Raw genomic sequence first — 17,231 nt, 5'->3', positions numbered from 1 at the left:
TCACTCGTTCTTCTGGTCGTGTCTCACTCGTTCTTCTGGTCGTGTCTCACTCGTTCTTCTTCTCTCCTCCTCCGCCCACAGAAGGCAAGTTGTACTCGGCGACGGTGACGGACTTCCTGGCCATCGACGCCGTCATCTACCGCAGCCTGGGCGACAGCCCGACCCTGCGCACCGTCAAGCACGACTCCAAGTGGCTGAAAGGTGAGCTGGAGAAACACTAAAAGTCGGGACTCACGAAAACTAACTTTTCATCACGAACCCCTCGGCACCCTGTGTTTGTTTGTTTGATGACGACTCGCTAACGCCCGCGAGCTCCGTTTGATGCGCTCGTTTTATGCCGACCCGCGACTCCAGCCTGGGAATACTTCCTGTCGACGCCTCGATGGAAATATCACTTTTCTCCGTGCATGCGAATGGTTTTCCTGATAAGACGCGTGATCGATGGAGACGTTTCCGAGCTCGCAGTCGCCGCTTTCCCTTGCATAACAAAACAGACCGCCGCCGCCGCTCGCCGTGAAATATGCTGTCGGAGTTGTTTCGTCGTCATGTTTCATGGCGACTCTCGTCTCCTTCCAGAGCCGTACTTCGTCCAGGCGGTGAATTACGGCGACTTCATCTACTTCTTCTTCCGGGAGATCGCCATGGAGTACAACACCATGGGGAAGGTGAGTCTGAACTCTGCTGAACTTTGATCTGAGGTGACTTCCTGTTGACCAGGAAGTGCCTTAGGGAAACAGGAAATGGGTGAATCACAGGACTGGACGGAGGCTTTCAGGAGTTGTAGGGGAAACAAAAAAAAAGGCCAAATGCTTTTTCTGCTCGGATAAATAACCGACAGGAAGCACCGAAATAGAATCTGAACAAACTCCTGTGGATGCCTGGCAAACACACCGAGGTAAAAATAGGCCAGTGACACAGTTGCTGCTCGACCTGAAACTTTTGTCTCGCAGAACTTCAATTATTGAGAAAATACTTTATATAATACAATAATGACAGATTTTTGAAAACTTTTTTCTTGAAGGAGTCAGTAGATCATCAAACACAGATGTTTCTTGAAGGAGTCAGTAGATCATCAAACACAGATGTTTCTTGAAGGAGTCAGTAGATCATCAAACACAGATGTTTCTTGAAGGAGTCAGTAGATCATCAAACACAGATGTTTCTTGAAGGAGTCAGTAGATCATCAAACACAGATGTTTCTTGAAGGAGTCAGTAGATCATCAAACACAGAGATGTTTCTTGAAGGAGTCAGTAGATCATCAAACACAGATGTTTCTTGAAGGAGTCAGTAGATCATCAAACACAGATGTTTCTTGAAGGAGTCAGTAGATCATCAAACTCAGATGTTTCTTGAAGGAATTAGTAGATCATCAAACACAGATGTTTCTTGAAGGAGTCAGTAGATCATCAAACACACATGTTTCTTGAAGGAGTCAGTAGATCATCAAACACAGATGTTTCTTGAAGGAGTCAGTAGATCATCAAACACAGATGTTTCTTGAAGGAGTCAGTAGATCATCAAACACACATGTTTCTTGAAGGAGTCAGTAGATCATCAAACACAGATGTTTCTTTAAGGAGTCAGTAGATCATCAAACACAGATGTTTCTTTAAGGAGTCAGTAGATCATCAAACACAGATGTTTCTTGAAGGAGTCAGTAGATCATCAAACACAGATGTTTCTTGAAGGAGTCAGTAGATCATCAAACACAGATGTTTCTTGAAGGAGTCAGTAGATCATCAAACACAGATGTTTCTTGAAGGAGTCAGTAGATCATCAAACACAGATGTTTCTTGAAGGAGTCAGTAGATCATCAAACTCAGATGTTTCTTGAAGGAATTAGTAGATCATCAAACACAGATGTTTCTTGAAGGAGTCAGTAGATCATCAAACACAGATGTTTCTTGAAGGAGTCAGTAGATCATCAAACACAGATGTTTCTTGAAGGAGTCAGTAGATCATCAAACACAGATGTTTCTTGAAGGAGTCAGTAGATCATCAAACACAGATGTTTCTTGAAGGAGTCAGTAGATCATCAAACACAGAGGTGTTTCTTGAAGGAGTCAGTAGATCATCAAACACAGAGATGTTTCTTGAAGGAGTCAGTAGATCATCAAACACACATGTTTCTTGAAGGAGTCAGTAGATCATCAAACACAGATGTTTCTTGAAGGAGTCAGTAGATCATCAAACACAGATGTTTCTTGAAGGAGTCAGTAGATCATCAAACACACATGTTTCTTGAAGGAGTCAGTAGATCATCAAACACAGATGTTTCTTTAAGGAGTCAGTAGATCATCAAACACAGATGTTTCTTGAAGGAGTCAGTAGATCATCAAACACAGATGTTTCTTGAAGGAGTCAGTAGATCATCAAACACAGATGTTTCTTGAAGGAGTCAGTAGATCATCAAACACAGATGTTTCTTGAAGGAGTCAGTAGATCATCAAACACAGATGTTTCTTGAAGGAGTCAGTAGATCATCAAACTCAGATGTTTCTTGAAGGAATTAGTAGATCATCAAACACAGATGTTTCTTGAAGGAGTCAGTAGATCATCAAACACAGATGTTTCTTGAAGGAGTCAGTAGATCATCAAACACAGATGTTTCTTGAAGGAGTCAGTAGATCATCAAACACAGATGTTTCTTGAAGGAGTCAGTAGATCATCAAACACAGATGTTTCTTGAAGGAGTCAGTAGATCATCAAACACAGAGGTGTTTCTTGAAGGAGTCAGTAGATCATCAAACACAGAGATGTTTCTTGAAGGAGTCAGTAGATCATCAAACACAGATGTTTCTTGAAGGAGTCAGTAGATCATCAAACACACAGATGTTTCTTGAAGGAGTCAGTAGATCATCAAACACACAGATGTTTCTTGAAGGAGTCAGTAGATCATCAAACACAGATGTTTCTTGAAGGAGTCAGTAGATCATCAAACACAGATGTTTCTTGAAGGAGTCAGTAGATCATCAAACACAGATGTTTCTTGAAGGAGTCAGTAGATCATCAAACACACATGTTTCTTGAAGGAGTCAGTAGATCATCAAACACAGATGTTTCTTTAAGGAGTCAGTAGATCATCAAACACAGATGTTTCTTGAAGGAGTCAGTAGATCATCAAACACAGATGTTTCTTGAAGGAGTCAGTAGATCATCAAACACAGATGTTTCTTGAAGGAGTCAGTAGATCATCAAACACAGATGTTTCTTGAAGGAGTCAGTAGATCATCAAACACAGATGTTTCTTGAAGGAGTCAGTAGATCATCAAACTCAGATGTTTCTTGAAGGAATTAGTAGATCATCAAACACAGATGTTTCTTGAAGGAGTCAGTAGATCATCAAACACAGATGTTTCTTGAAGGAGTCAGTAGATCATCAAACACAGATGTTTCTTGAAGGAGTCAGTAGATCATCAAACACAGATGTTTCTTGAAGGAGTCAGTAGATCATCAAACACAGATGTTTCTTGAAGGAGTCAGTAGATCATCAAACACAGATGTTTCTTGAAGGAGTCAGTAGATCATCAAACACAGATGTTTCTTGAAGGAGTCAGTAGATCATCAAACACAGATGTTTCTTGAAGGAGTCAGTAGATCATCAAACTCAGATGTTTCTTGAAGGAATTAGTAGATCATCAAACACAGATGTTTCTTGAAGGAGTCAGTAGATCATCAAACACAGATGTTTCTTGAAGGAGTCAGTAGATCATCAAACACAGATGTTTCTTGAAGGAGTCAGTAGATCATCAAACACAGATGTTTCTTGAAGGAGTCAGTAGATCATCAAACACAGATGTTTCTTGAAGGAGTCAGTAGATCATCAAACACAGAGGTGTTTCTTGAAGGAGTCAGTAGATCATCAAACACAGAGATGTTTCTTGAAGGAGTCAGTAGATCATCAAACACAGATGTTTCTTGAAGGAGTCAGTAGATCATCAAACACACAGATGTTTCTTGAAGGAGTCAGTAGATCATCAAACACAGATGTTTCTTGAAGGAGTCAGTAGATCATCAAACACACAGATGTTTCTTGAAGGAGTCAGTAGATCATCAAACACAGATGTTTCTTGAAGGAGTCAGTAGATCATCAAACACAGATGTTTCTTGAAGGAGTCAGTAGATCATCAAACTCAGATGTTTCTTGAAGGAATTAGTAGATCATCAAACACAGATGTTTCTTGAAGGAGTCAGTAGATCATCAAACACAGATGTTTCTTGAAGGAGTCAGTAGATCATCAAACACAGATGTTTCTTGAAGGAGTCAGTAGATCATCAAACACAGATGTTTCTTGAAGGAGTCAGTAGATCATCAAACACAGATGTTTCTTGAAGGAGTCAGTAGATCATCAAACACAGAGGTGTTTCTTGAAGGAGTCAGTAGATCATCAAACACAGAGATGTTTCTTGAAGGAGTCAGTAGATCATCAAACACAGATGTTTCTTGAAGGAGTCAGTAGATCATCAAACACACAGATGTTTCTTGAAGGAGTCAGTAGATCATCAAACACAGATGTTTCTTGAAGGAGTCAGTAGATCATCAAACACACAGATGTTTCTTGAAGGAGTCAGTAGATCATCAAACACAGATGTTTCTTGAAGGAGTCAGTAGATCATCAAACACAGATGTTTCTTGAAGGAGTCAGTAGATCATCAAACACAGATGTTTCTTGAAGGAGTCAGTAGATCATCAAACACAGATGTTTCTTGAAGGAGTCAGTAGATCATCAAACACAGATGTTTCTTGAAGGAGTCAGTAGATCATCAAACACAGATGTTTCTTGAAGGAGTCAGTAGATCATCAAACTCAGATGTTTCTTGAAGGAATTAGTAGATCATCAAACACAGATGTTTCTTGAAGGAGTCAGTAGATCATCAAACACAGATGTTTCTTGAAGGAGTCAGTAGATCATCAAACACAGATGTTTCTTGAAGGAGTCAGTAGATCATCAAACACAGATGTTTCTTGAAGGAGTCAGTAGATCATCAAACACAGATGTTTCTTGAAGGAGTCAGTAGATCATCAAACACAGAGGTGTTTCTTGAAGGAGTCAGTAGATCATCAAACACAGAGATGTTTCTTGAAGGAGTCAGTAGATCATCAAACACAGATGTTTCTTGAAGGAGTCAGTAGATCATCAAACACACAGATGTTTCTTGAAGGAGTCAGTAGATCATCAAACACAGATGTTTCTTGAAGGAGTCAGTAGATCATCAAACACACAGATGTTTCTTGAAGGAGTCAGTAGATCATCAAACACAGATGTTTCTTGAAGGAGTCAGTAGATCATCAAACACAGATGTTTCTTGAAGGAGTCAGTAGATCATCAAACTCAGATGTTTCTTGAAGGAATTAGTAGATCATCAAACACAGATGTTTCTTGAAGGAGTCAGTAGATCATCAAACACAGATGTTTCTTGAAGGAGTCAGTAGATCATCAAACACAGATGTTTCTTGAAGGAGTCAGTAGATCATCAAACACAGATGTTTCTTGAAGGAGTCAGTAGATCATCAAACACAGATGTTTCTTGAAGGAGTCAGTAGATCATCAAACACAGAGGTGTTTCTTGAAGGAGTCAGTAGATCATCAAACACAGAGATGTTTCTTGAAGGAGTCAGTAGATCATCAAACACAGATGTTTCTTGAAGGAGTCAGTAGATCATCAAACACACAGATGTTTCTTGAAGGAGTCAGTAGATCATCAAACACAGATGTTTCTTGAAGGAGTCAGTAGATCATCAAACACACAGATGTTTCTTGAAGGAGTCAGTAGATCATCAAACACAGATGTTTCTTGAAGGAGTCAGTAGATCATCAAACACAGATGTTTCTTGAAGGAGTCAGTAGATCATCAAACACAGAGATAGTTCCCGCCCAGTCAACCAATCACCGCTGTCACTGAATTTTGACACATAGACGTAGACCAGACTAGCGACCAATCACTTAATAGAGCAGCGAAGTTCAACTAAATTTGGAAAAAACTACGTTAGTAACAACAAAAAAAACAGTGAAGAGAACCTGAGCCTAGAATTGGAACGACGGCGGTGGAAGATCCGGAGCGAGGGCTAGTAAAGAGAACCTGAGAAGAAATGGATTCCCTGACAGACGTGATGGTTCTGAACCTTTTGAAAGTGTCATGAGCGAGATCATAGTTATCGTAGAGAAACTGTAGTTTTTGAAATATAATCAGATCCATGGGGGGTCCTGGAGATACGACCCGGTCGTGAACTTTACGATGGTTTGATGTGGTCCAGGTGGTGTTCCCTCGAGTGGCCCGGGTCTGCAAGAGGGACCGCGGCGGCTCGCCCCGGGTCCTGGAGAAGCAGTGGACCTCCTTCCTCAAGTCCCGCATGAACTGCTCCATCCCCGGAGACTCGCACTTCTACTTCAACATCCTGCAGGCGGTGACGGACGTCATCCACATCAACGGCAGGGACGTCGTCATGGCGACCTTCTCCACGCCGTACAACAGGTGACGCTCTCCGAAGACACTGTTTTTTTTCTTCTCCTTAAGGTCGACCCGTCGGGTCGGATCAGGCGTCGTCGGGGTTTTTTTTTTCTCTCTCATCAGCGCAATTATCCGAGCGAGAGTTCGACCTTTGAAAATGTCTCACGATCGCTGGTTCCGATGTTTATGCTTCGATGTTCGTAATGATTCCTTTCTAAGGTCAGAAGTTGACGTCGAGCCAAAAGAAAAACCAGGTCGGAGCCAAAAATCCACTTTTGTAGCTCATTCATATCAATGTTTTCTTATCTTTTTTCTTTTTTTTAATCTTCTCCCAGTGAGTTTTTCTCTTCTTGGATTCGATCCCTGAGTTTATCTGGAGTTTCTTCTTGACTCAAGTCTCAGTGGGAATGTTCTGGTCTCTGTGAGGACCTGCTTTTTATTCCAGAGATATTCCAGACACATCTCGCTGTAAGTGCAGATTACTGCGGTGACTCACGAGCAGATTTAGAAGGTTATTTCCAAAAACTCTGGTTTTGGAAATACTGAAGGATTCCCGAGGCAAAGTCAGCGCGTGACAGAAAAAAGGCTGAAATGAGTGTTTTCACTGGAGCTGAACAAACCTGTATTAAGATCATAGACAATATGGTTTAATCGATGATGATTCCTAACAAATATAGTGATTGTTTTGAGAGGTTCTCAAAAAGGTTCTGAGTGTAGTAGCAAGTATATATGTATAGTATTGTTAAGTACTTGACTCTGGTGTTGTGATAGTGTAGTAACAAGTATATATGTGTAGTTTTGTTCAGTTCTTGACTCTGGTGTTGTGATAGTGTAGTAACAAGTATATATGTGTAGTATTGTACAGTACTTGACTCTGGTGTTGTGATAGTGTAGTAACAAGTATATATGTGTAGTATTGTCCAGTACTTGACTCTGGTGTTGTGATAGTGTAGTAACAAGTATATATGTATAGTATTGTTAAGTACTTGACTCTGGTGTTGTGATAGTGTAGTAACAAGTATATATGTGTAGTATTGTTAAGTACTTGACTCTGGTGTTGTGATAGTGTAGTAACAAGTATATATGTGTAGTATTGTTAAGTACTTGACTCTTGTTGTGATAGTGTAGTAACAAGTATATATGTGTAGTATTGTTAAGTACTTGACTCTGGTGTTGTGATAGTGTAGTAACAAGTATATATGTGTAGTATTGTCCAGTACTTGACTCTGGTGTTGTGATAGTGTAGTAACAAGTACATATGTGTAGTATTGTCCAGTACTTGACTCTGGTGTTGTGATAGTGTAGTAACAAGTATATATGTGTAGTATTGTCCAGTACTTGACTCTGGTGTTGTAGTATTTACAGACCACATGACTCTTGACAAAGTCGTAACTGTTTTCATTTGTTTTCAAACCAAAATATGTCCAAACATTACTTTGAGAGCTGCCGGACTCACTGTATCCTCTCGTCCTCAGTCTGACGAGATGTCATTCTTCCGACATCCACTGTCTTCTGACATTTTTTTTCTAAAACATCAAATCCATTTTTTTCCCCCTCATTATTAATACTTCACCAGGTTATTTGTTGAGTAAACTTGACTTAAACAAACATCTCGACGTGTCAATGTGGCGAAGAAACAAATGAGTCACAAAACAACGTCACCTCAAAGAAAATACCACCTTTTTTTTTCAAAATAAAAGACCCATCAGACATTAATAATCAATAGAACATACATTATATGAATGATCCGTTATTTCTGCCTGTGGACCAGAGGTTACGGAACTACTAGGTCATAAGATGATATTTAAATACGTTTAAACCTCATATAATGAGCTCCAGAGGAACCTTCGGGACGAAGATCCTGCTCCAGGTTCTCAGGCTCTTATCTCCGTCGAAGAACGAGCACATATTGTCATTTTCACCATTTTCACCACGATAAGACAATTGCCGGCGACGACGCAGTTGAGCGAGGATAATAGACTCTAAAACTCAACGGAGCGCAGCCTTTTGAAAACCTCGACAAGTGGCGTTAATTCTCCGCCGCGGATGAAATTAGAGCGAAAAACGTTTTTGTTCTGGCGGAGAAACAAATGAGGGTTTTATCACGTCTTCTTTTTGACAGACGTCGCCTGTCCTGGTGCTCGTCCTACAAGCTCTCACTGTCGTCTATTATCGGAGTCCCAAAGTTCCGCGACCCCTTCGGACATAAAGCCGGCCTTGTGCGCTCAGTGTCTCCGACATGACTTTATACCCATGATGCAACAGCCGGAATATCTCCCGAAGAAAGAGGTTTTAATCGGAATCTGAGAGAGAACAAACATGGTGGATTTTTATTTGGGAATCATGACTCAACAGTGTGTTATGCATTGATTCCTCAGACACTCGCGACTCTTTCCCGCCGCAGTGAAAAGAAATAAGTCGACAGTCTGTCACTCACATACTTCACCCCGACTGCGTCCTCCTGGTGAACTCAGCTCCGGGCTGTTGGGAAACCCTCGAGTTTGGGAGTCGATCCATTAAATTGGGTTTGAGAGCTCGACGTTATGAAGGTCATGAGGACAAGATGTTTAAAAATATATAAATATGATCGTGACAAAGATATTCCTTGAAGATTTGATGATTATCCTGCAATTTTTTAAGATTATTTTCTATTTTAATGACACAATATCATATGTTCACGTTGAAAATTGTTGGTTTAGGTTGAAAATTGTTTGATTAAAGTTGAAAATTGTTTGATTACAGTTGAAAATTGTTTGATTATAGTTGAAAATTGTTGGATTATAGTTGAAAATTGTTTGATTATAGTTGAAAATTGTTTGATTATAGTTGAAAATTGTTGGATTATAGTTGAAAATTGTTTGATTATAGTTGAAAATTGTTGGATTATAGTTGAAAATTGTTTGATTATAGTTGAAAATTGTTTGATTATAGTTGAAAATTGTTTGATTATAGTTGAAAATTGTTTGATTATAGTTGAAAATTGTTTGGTTATAATTGATAATTGTTTGATTATAGTTGAAAATTGTTGGATTATAGTTGAAAATTGTTTGATTTTAGTTGAAAATTGTTTGATTATAGTTGAAAATTGTTGGATTATAGTTGAAAATTGTTGGATTATAGTTGAAAATTGTTGGATTATAGTTGAAAATTGTTTGATTATAGTTGAAAATTGTTTGATTATAGTTGAAAATTGTTGGATTATAGTTGAAAATTGTTTGATTATAGTTGAAAATTGTTGGATTATAGTTGAAAATTGTTTGATTATAGTTGAAAATTGTTGGATTATAGTTGAAAATTGTTGGATTATAGTTGAAAATTGTTTGATTATAGTTGAAAATTGTTTGATTATAGTTGAAAATGGTTTGATTAAAGTTGAAAATTGTTTGATTATAGTTGAAAATTGTTTGATTATAGTTGAAAATTGTTTGATTATAGTTTAAATTGTTTGATTAAAGTTGAAAATTGTTTGATTATAGTTGAAAATTGTTTGATTATAGTTGAAAATTGTTTGATTATAGTTGAAAATTGTTTGATTTTAGTTGAAAATTGTTTGATTACATTTGAAAATTGTTGGATTATAGTTGAAAATTGTTTGATTATAGTTGAAAATTGTTGGATTATAGTTGAAAATTGTTTGATTTCAGTTGAAAATTGTTGGATTCCAACATCTTTCTGTTAAATAATTCTTCAGAATTGTAGCACGAACAGAAGAAAACATGTTCACATCATTATACGTTTCATTCTTCCTGCTAACCTTGGTTCCATTGACACCAGATGCAACACATTCTTCTTCCTGGAACAGCGACACCGAACTCCATCACCTCCAGCATCCATTACCTGTCGCTGCACCGACGACTCCTTCTGCTCCGTGTTCCTTCATTCACTCCATGTTGTGTGTTTTCCTCGCAGTATTCCCGGCTCGGCCGTCTGCGCCTACGACATGGCCGAGGTGGCCAACACCTTCACCGGCCGGTTCAAGGAGCAGAAGTCTCCGGACTCCACCTGGACGCCGTTCCCCGAAGACAAGGTTCCCAAACCAAGGTAGTCACTCACACACACACACACACACACACACACACACACACACCTGCATGAATACATTGTAATTTACTCCCTCATTGTGTCAGTAAACCTCTCCTGGATTTAAGATCCTGGATCACACGGTTGCGTCACACACACTCACACACTCACACACTCCTTGTCTCCCCCGTTAACACGTTACCTCCCCCACACACACACACACTCACACACTCACTCACACACACTCACACACACACAGCTGCATCAAAGAGTGCGTATCAACAAATGAAGCGTGAGATCATTTTACACATGGCTGGCTAATTCCACAAATGCGTCGGCCTGATCAATCTTCCATCTCTCGCCGGCTAATGAAGGCACTCAGAGCTTCGCCCAGGACCAGCCGACTCACTTCAAAGATCCATAATCGTCGTGGGTTTATTAGGAAAAGAGAAGGAAAAAAAAAACCACATTAATGCGTGTCGAGGGTAAAATTTTTCTCACTTCCCACCGACAGAGGTGAGAGTTGAAGGTTGGAAATGTGAAGCAGCTCATGAATCATTTGTGATTTCAATGTGTAATGAAGGAAAGAAAACAATATAAATGCTTTTTTTAAAATACATGTATGGTTCGTCAGGTTCATTTCCCAGAAGGCCACAGTAATACTGGGAGTGTTGGGATTGACCAAATGAACAAAGGGACAAAGAAAAAAAAGGTTTACAAGAACAAAGATATCATGAAACGAAGTAAAAGTTGTATTGTTCAATTTTATACTATTGTTTTACTTAATATGTTTTTTTTAGATTTTGTTTGATTTACAAGAATAACTTTAAAATGAAGAATAAAAGAGAAAAACTATCGAACAAAGAACTGTAACAAGTCATAGTTAGTGTTTAGAGGCCCTTAGTTAGTTTTTTCAAATGAGGCCCTTAAAAAAAACAAAATACAAGACTACATGTTGCACTTTTGACGTAATACCTAAAAACAATAGATAAAAACTTGCACTTTTGCTTCCCTGCACATCTTTAAGTCTACGATCAACTTGATTACTTTAGATTTATCATCTTAAATAAACCCAAAACCATCGTCAACCCCTGATAAAATGACTTGTGAATACCATTTATGTGGATAATAGAGCTGAGCTAGAGGGCACAAGTGTAGATCATTGTAAGTCAAGACGTGAATTCTAAAAATACTAAGACACATTGTTAAAAAATCCGATCCATGGACGAAACACTGTTGGCGAATGTGACGGGAATTCTTTCGCTTTAAAGTGATCGAGGAATAACAAGGTTTTCTTCACCGATGTCTTGGCTTCTCACTGTCTGTTCGGAGCAGACGCTGAGTTCGATGCGGCCGCGGTCCGGCTCCTGCAGAATGTTCCACCATGTGTTCTGTGAATCTTTTTACACATTTTTTTGTGTGTGTTTGTAAACGTCGGCTCCGGTTCTCCGGCGCTCCGTCTGACATCGAAAAAAAATTAAACTACAGAGGAAATGTTACGAGGTTTAGAAAACCGCCGAAGTTTACGACGACAAATGGTTGAGAAAAAGGTTTCGTCTAATTAGAGGCGGTTAAATAGTTTACCTTTCATAACAGTCTGCGCCCTCGCTTTTACGGCTTTTCACACTTCCGCGGCTCAAATCTTTTGGCAGCGTCGCATGTTTTCGTAAAAAAAACAAAAAACCCGAATCAAACGAGTTCGCCTTGTCTTTGAAAAGTCGGCGCTCGACCTTCAGACGCGCGATAAATAAAGCGAAACGGAATTGGCGACGAGGAATTCTCTGATCTCGCCTTCCTTTAACGCGCATTACCTGAAAATAATGAAGTCGACTTTCAGACTTGTTGACGCTTTTTTGATGCGCACAGAACCTGTCGAGGATAATATGATGTCGCGGCTTCTCAGACTCGTAAAGAGCTTTTTACGGGCTCGTCGAGGTGAGATCCTCGCCGGCGAGATATGCTCTCCAAAGCACTTTCTCTTTTACAAGCTCATCCCATACTGCTTGTAAAATGCCCCCGAAAGAAAGGATGCTCCGTGAAAAGAAAGACATCTCTTTTCTTTCCTGTGGACTTTCCAAAGGGTAAAAAGTTTAATAATTTATGTCTGACTCGGTATCGATTTCAGGGAAGAACTTTCTGTCTCGTACAAAAGTTCTCGAGTGTCCAAAAATTGCTGTTCCGCTCTCTTTTGTGCGTGTCTTTGCTTTTTTTTTCATGACTCCCTCACCGTCTCCTGCGTCCTCAGGCCCGGCAACTGTGTGGGGACGTCCACCATGGAGAGGTACAAGGTGTCCAACGAGTTCCCCGACGACACGCTGAACTTCATCAAGATGCACCCTCTGATGGACGAGGCCGTGCCCTCCATCGCCAACCGGCCCTGGTTCCTGAAGACCATGGTTCGGTGAGTGTTGAGGGTCTCGCGAGCCTCTTCAGAGCGAGAGCGACGACGAGGTGAAGTGGCGCTCCGAGAGCGCCGGCTCATTAAAAACACTCGCCACCAAAACCAGCCGCTGACCTATTTCCACCGCAGCGAAAGGAAACTCCTCGACTCTCCTCGTGTTCTCTCGGTGCCCGTGAAGGAATGCGACCGATACAGAGTAAACTCCTTTACTCTGCCACTGTAGAGAGACAGAAGAAGAATTTTTTTTACCTTCCATTAAGCTTTCACGCTCGAGTACGATCGAGGGCAATCAGGCTCGTAACCTTAGTAGCCGAGGTTAAGGACTCCTCCTCGAAGTGGAAAGATAATGATTGTCAAGGTGGTTTCGGTTCCGTCCACATGACTGAAGAAGTCGCCCACACTCGGGTCCACAACGTGGCCTTTGGGCGAGTCGGATGAAATTGTGATTTTTAACGGTTACTGATTTGGACTCGAGTCGTCAGAACGACTCCAGCGCCGGACAGAACCGTCACGGAAACATACCTCGAGGTCATCAGGTGACCACAAGGTTTCCACGAATGAGTCGTCTAAGTGTCTTTGTTGGCAATTTCCCTGTAACCATTGATTGGCCCCCCCGGGCCCCCAAAATCAAACGCGGTTGTCTGGCTGAAGGAGGATCAGCTCCCAAAGTTCTGCCGACAAAATGAAGTTGAAAGTGACCACAGTGGAAAGTGGTTAAACATGTCTTGGCAGCTTTAATAGTGAATGGTAAACGGCTCTGGCTTATGTAGCGCTTTTCTATTCTTATTCAGCACCTAACGTGCTTTACGCTAAGCTACGCATTCACCCATTCACACAGTGATGGGAGTAGGCTGCGACGCAGCATGCCAGCTCAACCATCAGGAGCAATCAGGGTAAAGTGTCTTCAGGGACACGACGGCACAATCTTGTCCACAGCTGGGATTGAACCCACAACTTCTTAGGCCACGAGTCAACAACTCTACCAGCATATGATAGCTTACCTCTGCAAAATGTAGATGTCAGTGTCTCAAAATTATCGTTTTACCTTACCTTATCTTACTTTAAGATAGTATCAGAAGCTTGGAAACTTCTATAAAGAGACGTTGAGTTGAGTTATACTAGAACGCAAACAAACAACACCACAAAGAACCTCTTTTTTCGTCATTAAAAAACACAAAATGAACTTCTTTGCTGATGATGTAGATGTTTTTATCGTATATATTTACCATTAACACAGGTTTTTAGGCTATAGAATAGATTTTATTTCGCATTTATCCACGTAAAATAAAAAATGTACTTTACTTTTTACCCAAGTGTGTGCGATAAACTTTACGTCAAGGAGCCGCCGACCGATGTGGGAAAAGTAATATGATTAAAAAAAACTTAAAAATGGAAATTAGTGGATATCAAGTTGACACTTTCTCAAAATTGATTTTGACCTACAAAAATAGTAAAATGACAAAAAGAACAAAAGAGAAAACGTTGTATTTTCAGTGTTTGAAATACAATTCTTTGTTTGCTGTCAGAAACATTTCTAAGTAAGTTTTGTTATTTCACTGTGACCTCACAAAGGCCACATAAATAGTAGGTTAGTAAGTAAATTATATTTGTAGAGCACTTTTCCAGACCAGGATCACAAAGCGCTTAAACAATCAAAACAATACTCATTAAAATATATACTTAAAAGACAAACACAGGAGAAACTTCAGGGAAAAGCAGCTGAGTCAGAGTCACAGTGAGTCCAAACAAACAAACATGGTGGATGTTTATTGTCAAAGCCTCAGTTGTTGTTGTTGTGGTTGAAGCTGGACTCACTGGTGACAAGAGACGAGATCACTGGACAAACTACTGTCCATCATGATGATGACATCATCCTCTGAACACTGTCATCAGTGAACAAAGAAGCAGATGCAGCACGCATGCTCCTCCCATGATGCAACACTAATAGACTCAGGGACTCATTCATTCCTCGTGTTATAAGATCGTATAACTCTGAGTTTGGGCGCAGAAGTGAAGTGAAAGTATATTCCAGAGACGTGTCAGTCGACGTTCAGAATAAAGCATGTGTGAGAATATGTAATTTATAGGGTTAAATCATGTGTTAAGATGTAGCCAACAGTCTTCACCTCCTGCCTGTAAAATCTATATACGTATAATTTCCTCATTTATTTCTCCACAAACCCGTTTCCTTAAATCCCTCGCACAGAAAGTCCATCGACTCCTGGTGCGAGTCCAGCTCACGAGTGGACTATAAATGAAGCTCGGATCTGCTCACGTGTTTAATATTCCGTTCCTTCAGCCTCCGACGAAAGAAACACGATACATGTATTTGCATAATGAGCACTTAGGCCGGGATATCTGCCCTTTCGTTTGGTAAGTGCAGCTTCTTCAGCCTGGAGTGGATCCACGGAGCAGAACCTGTTGCATCATCGAACCACAGAGTCCTTTCAGAACATATCCATACTTTGACTGGCGTTCATCAGGAATAACAAAGTCACGACTGGAACCGAGAATTATCGAAGCTCTATTTGCTCCGTGAACCTGTTTAATCTCAGCTTTGTTATCATAGACCGGCCTTTGAATAGAAACAATTATTAAAATAAAGTCACACGACCTGCAAAAACTAAATGTTAAGTCTGTAAAAATAGATTTTAAATGAAATACTGACTCAACAGGAGCCCTGAGAGATTCTTTCTCTGCGACAACATGGTGCCATTTACAAATATACTGGAAATAAATATATATATATATATTTGTAAACTTGACTGAATTGAAATGTCAAGAATTCGGAAAATCTTTATTCTTCTCCAGATATTTGAGAGAAAACATTTTCAAAAGATGCTCAAATTTCTTGTCATTTCATGGTTTTGAACTTTTCTTTTGCTGTATTTTGTAAAGTATTTATAGATATATTTTTTAAGCAGTTTTTTAAACCATTTCGATTGAAAAAAATAATAATTCTGAAATGACATTTAAAAAAAAAACATTTTTATAGACCATTAGGTATTTTTATAAACTCGATTAAAAAATGTGGTGTTTTTTTAGCAGGTTTTTTACACTTTTCTGTAACATTTTTACGTGCTCACATGTTCCTTAAGTACTTGAACTTTGGTTTTGTAGTTTTTAAAATCTATGTATATAATTGTACAACATTTCAAGACCATACTTCTTTGGCATGTTCAACTAATTTGTCAGACTTTTTTACCCATTTAAAAAACAAAATTAGAAAAACACCTTTGAGACATTAAAAAGCAATAGAACCAAACAAAACCGGTACTTGGTATCAAATCCCAAATCCCGGTTCCTCGCCCGGTGGTGGGATCACTGCATTAGCAGTCAGCTATACTAGTGTGACTTCGTAGTACTATTCCGTGAGGCTCCTGAGTAATCCTACGAAGCCAAGAGTACTGAAATATTTTGACAGATTTTTGATCTCCGTGTACTTCATGATATCAGATGGATGTCAGTATAGCCAGCATTAGTACATAAGGCAGACTCGGTTTTTCAGAAAGTTGCAAGATTTAAAGTCAGAAAAGTATTTTAAATAACTTTCTCATCCTAAACGTTCCATATTCTCATGGTTTGTATACGTTGGACGAGGAGTCGATGGTAAAATGTTGCCGGTCTTCTTAAATTCCAGGTATCGCCTGACAAGGATCGCCGTGGACAACGAGGCCGGTCCGAACCAGAACCACACTGTGGTCTTCCTGGGATCGGAGAAGGGAATAATCCTCAAGTTTCTGGCCAAGATGAACAAAGGCTACCTCAACGATAGCCTGTTCCTGGAGGAGCTCAACGTCTACAACCCTGACAAGTAGGTTCTTCTCCGTTTACGCTGCAATAAAACTCACGAAAACAAGGCTACCGTTACCAAAAAACACAACATCCCACATGTATATTAAGTGCGTGTTTTCCCGAGCCGACGCGGCCGCCCCGTTGGTTCCCCCTGACCCGAGTTATTTAGCCTAGCGGGGCCAACCAGCTGGATACTCTATCATTTCAAAGGGTTTTATCAGGTTACACTCCGCCTGACCGCAGCTGTTAAATTAAAGACGTCGGCCCGAAGGCTCTGGGAAACATTGCGCTGCGGTTCCTGACCGCACCACCGGCTGCTGGCTTCTCCTAGGATCGTGGCTGATTAAAGGAAACACACACACACTCACACACACACACACACACACACTCACACACACACACACTCCCTCTCGTTTTGAGGTCTGTCTTTGTCTTTAGCGCCAACTTCTGACGCGTTTGTGCGACGTTGTGTTGTCGAGCGGCGAAAGCGAAAACAAGCGTAAAAACAGCCGCGGGGGGTCACGGCACCAAAGTAAATATTTAGCGAAGGGCTAATGGACGGAG

At 40.2% G+C, this 17,231-nt stretch overlaps 1 protein-coding gene across 2 annotated transcripts in view; it reads left to right on the top strand.

The window, feature by feature from the left end:
* sema6a (sema domain, transmembrane domain (TM), and cytoplasmic domain, (semaphorin) 6A) overlaps window positions 1–17,231 on the top strand; it is a 192,981-nt gene that overhangs the window by 126,209 nt on the left and 49,541 nt on the right. For both annotated transcript variants that reach the window (XM_087812406.1, XM_087812398.1), the window contains exons 9-14: window positions 82–201; window positions 577–665; window positions 6,258–6,475; window positions 10,361–10,492; window positions 12,717–12,872; window positions 16,513–16,686. In XM_087812406.1, coding sequence (XP_087668532.1) covers window positions 82–201; window positions 577–665; window positions 6,258–6,475; window positions 10,361–10,492; window positions 12,717–12,872; window positions 16,513–16,686 — 889 coding nt within the window. The remainder of the gene's footprint in view (window positions 1–81; window positions 202–576; window positions 666–6,257; window positions 6,476–10,360; window positions 10,493–12,716; window positions 12,873–16,512; window positions 16,687–17,231) is intronic.

This window comes from Callionymus lyra, chromosome 1 (genome assembly GCF_982586985.1).
Source record: "Callionymus lyra chromosome 1, fCalLyr1.hap1.1, whole genome shotgun sequence".
Classification (NCBI taxonomy): domain Eukaryota; kingdom Metazoa; phylum Chordata; class Actinopteri; order Syngnathiformes; family Callionymidae; genus Callionymus; species Callionymus lyra.
Note: the sequence above shows the minus strand (reverse complement) of the source record. Positions and strands in the feature narration are given on the sequence as shown.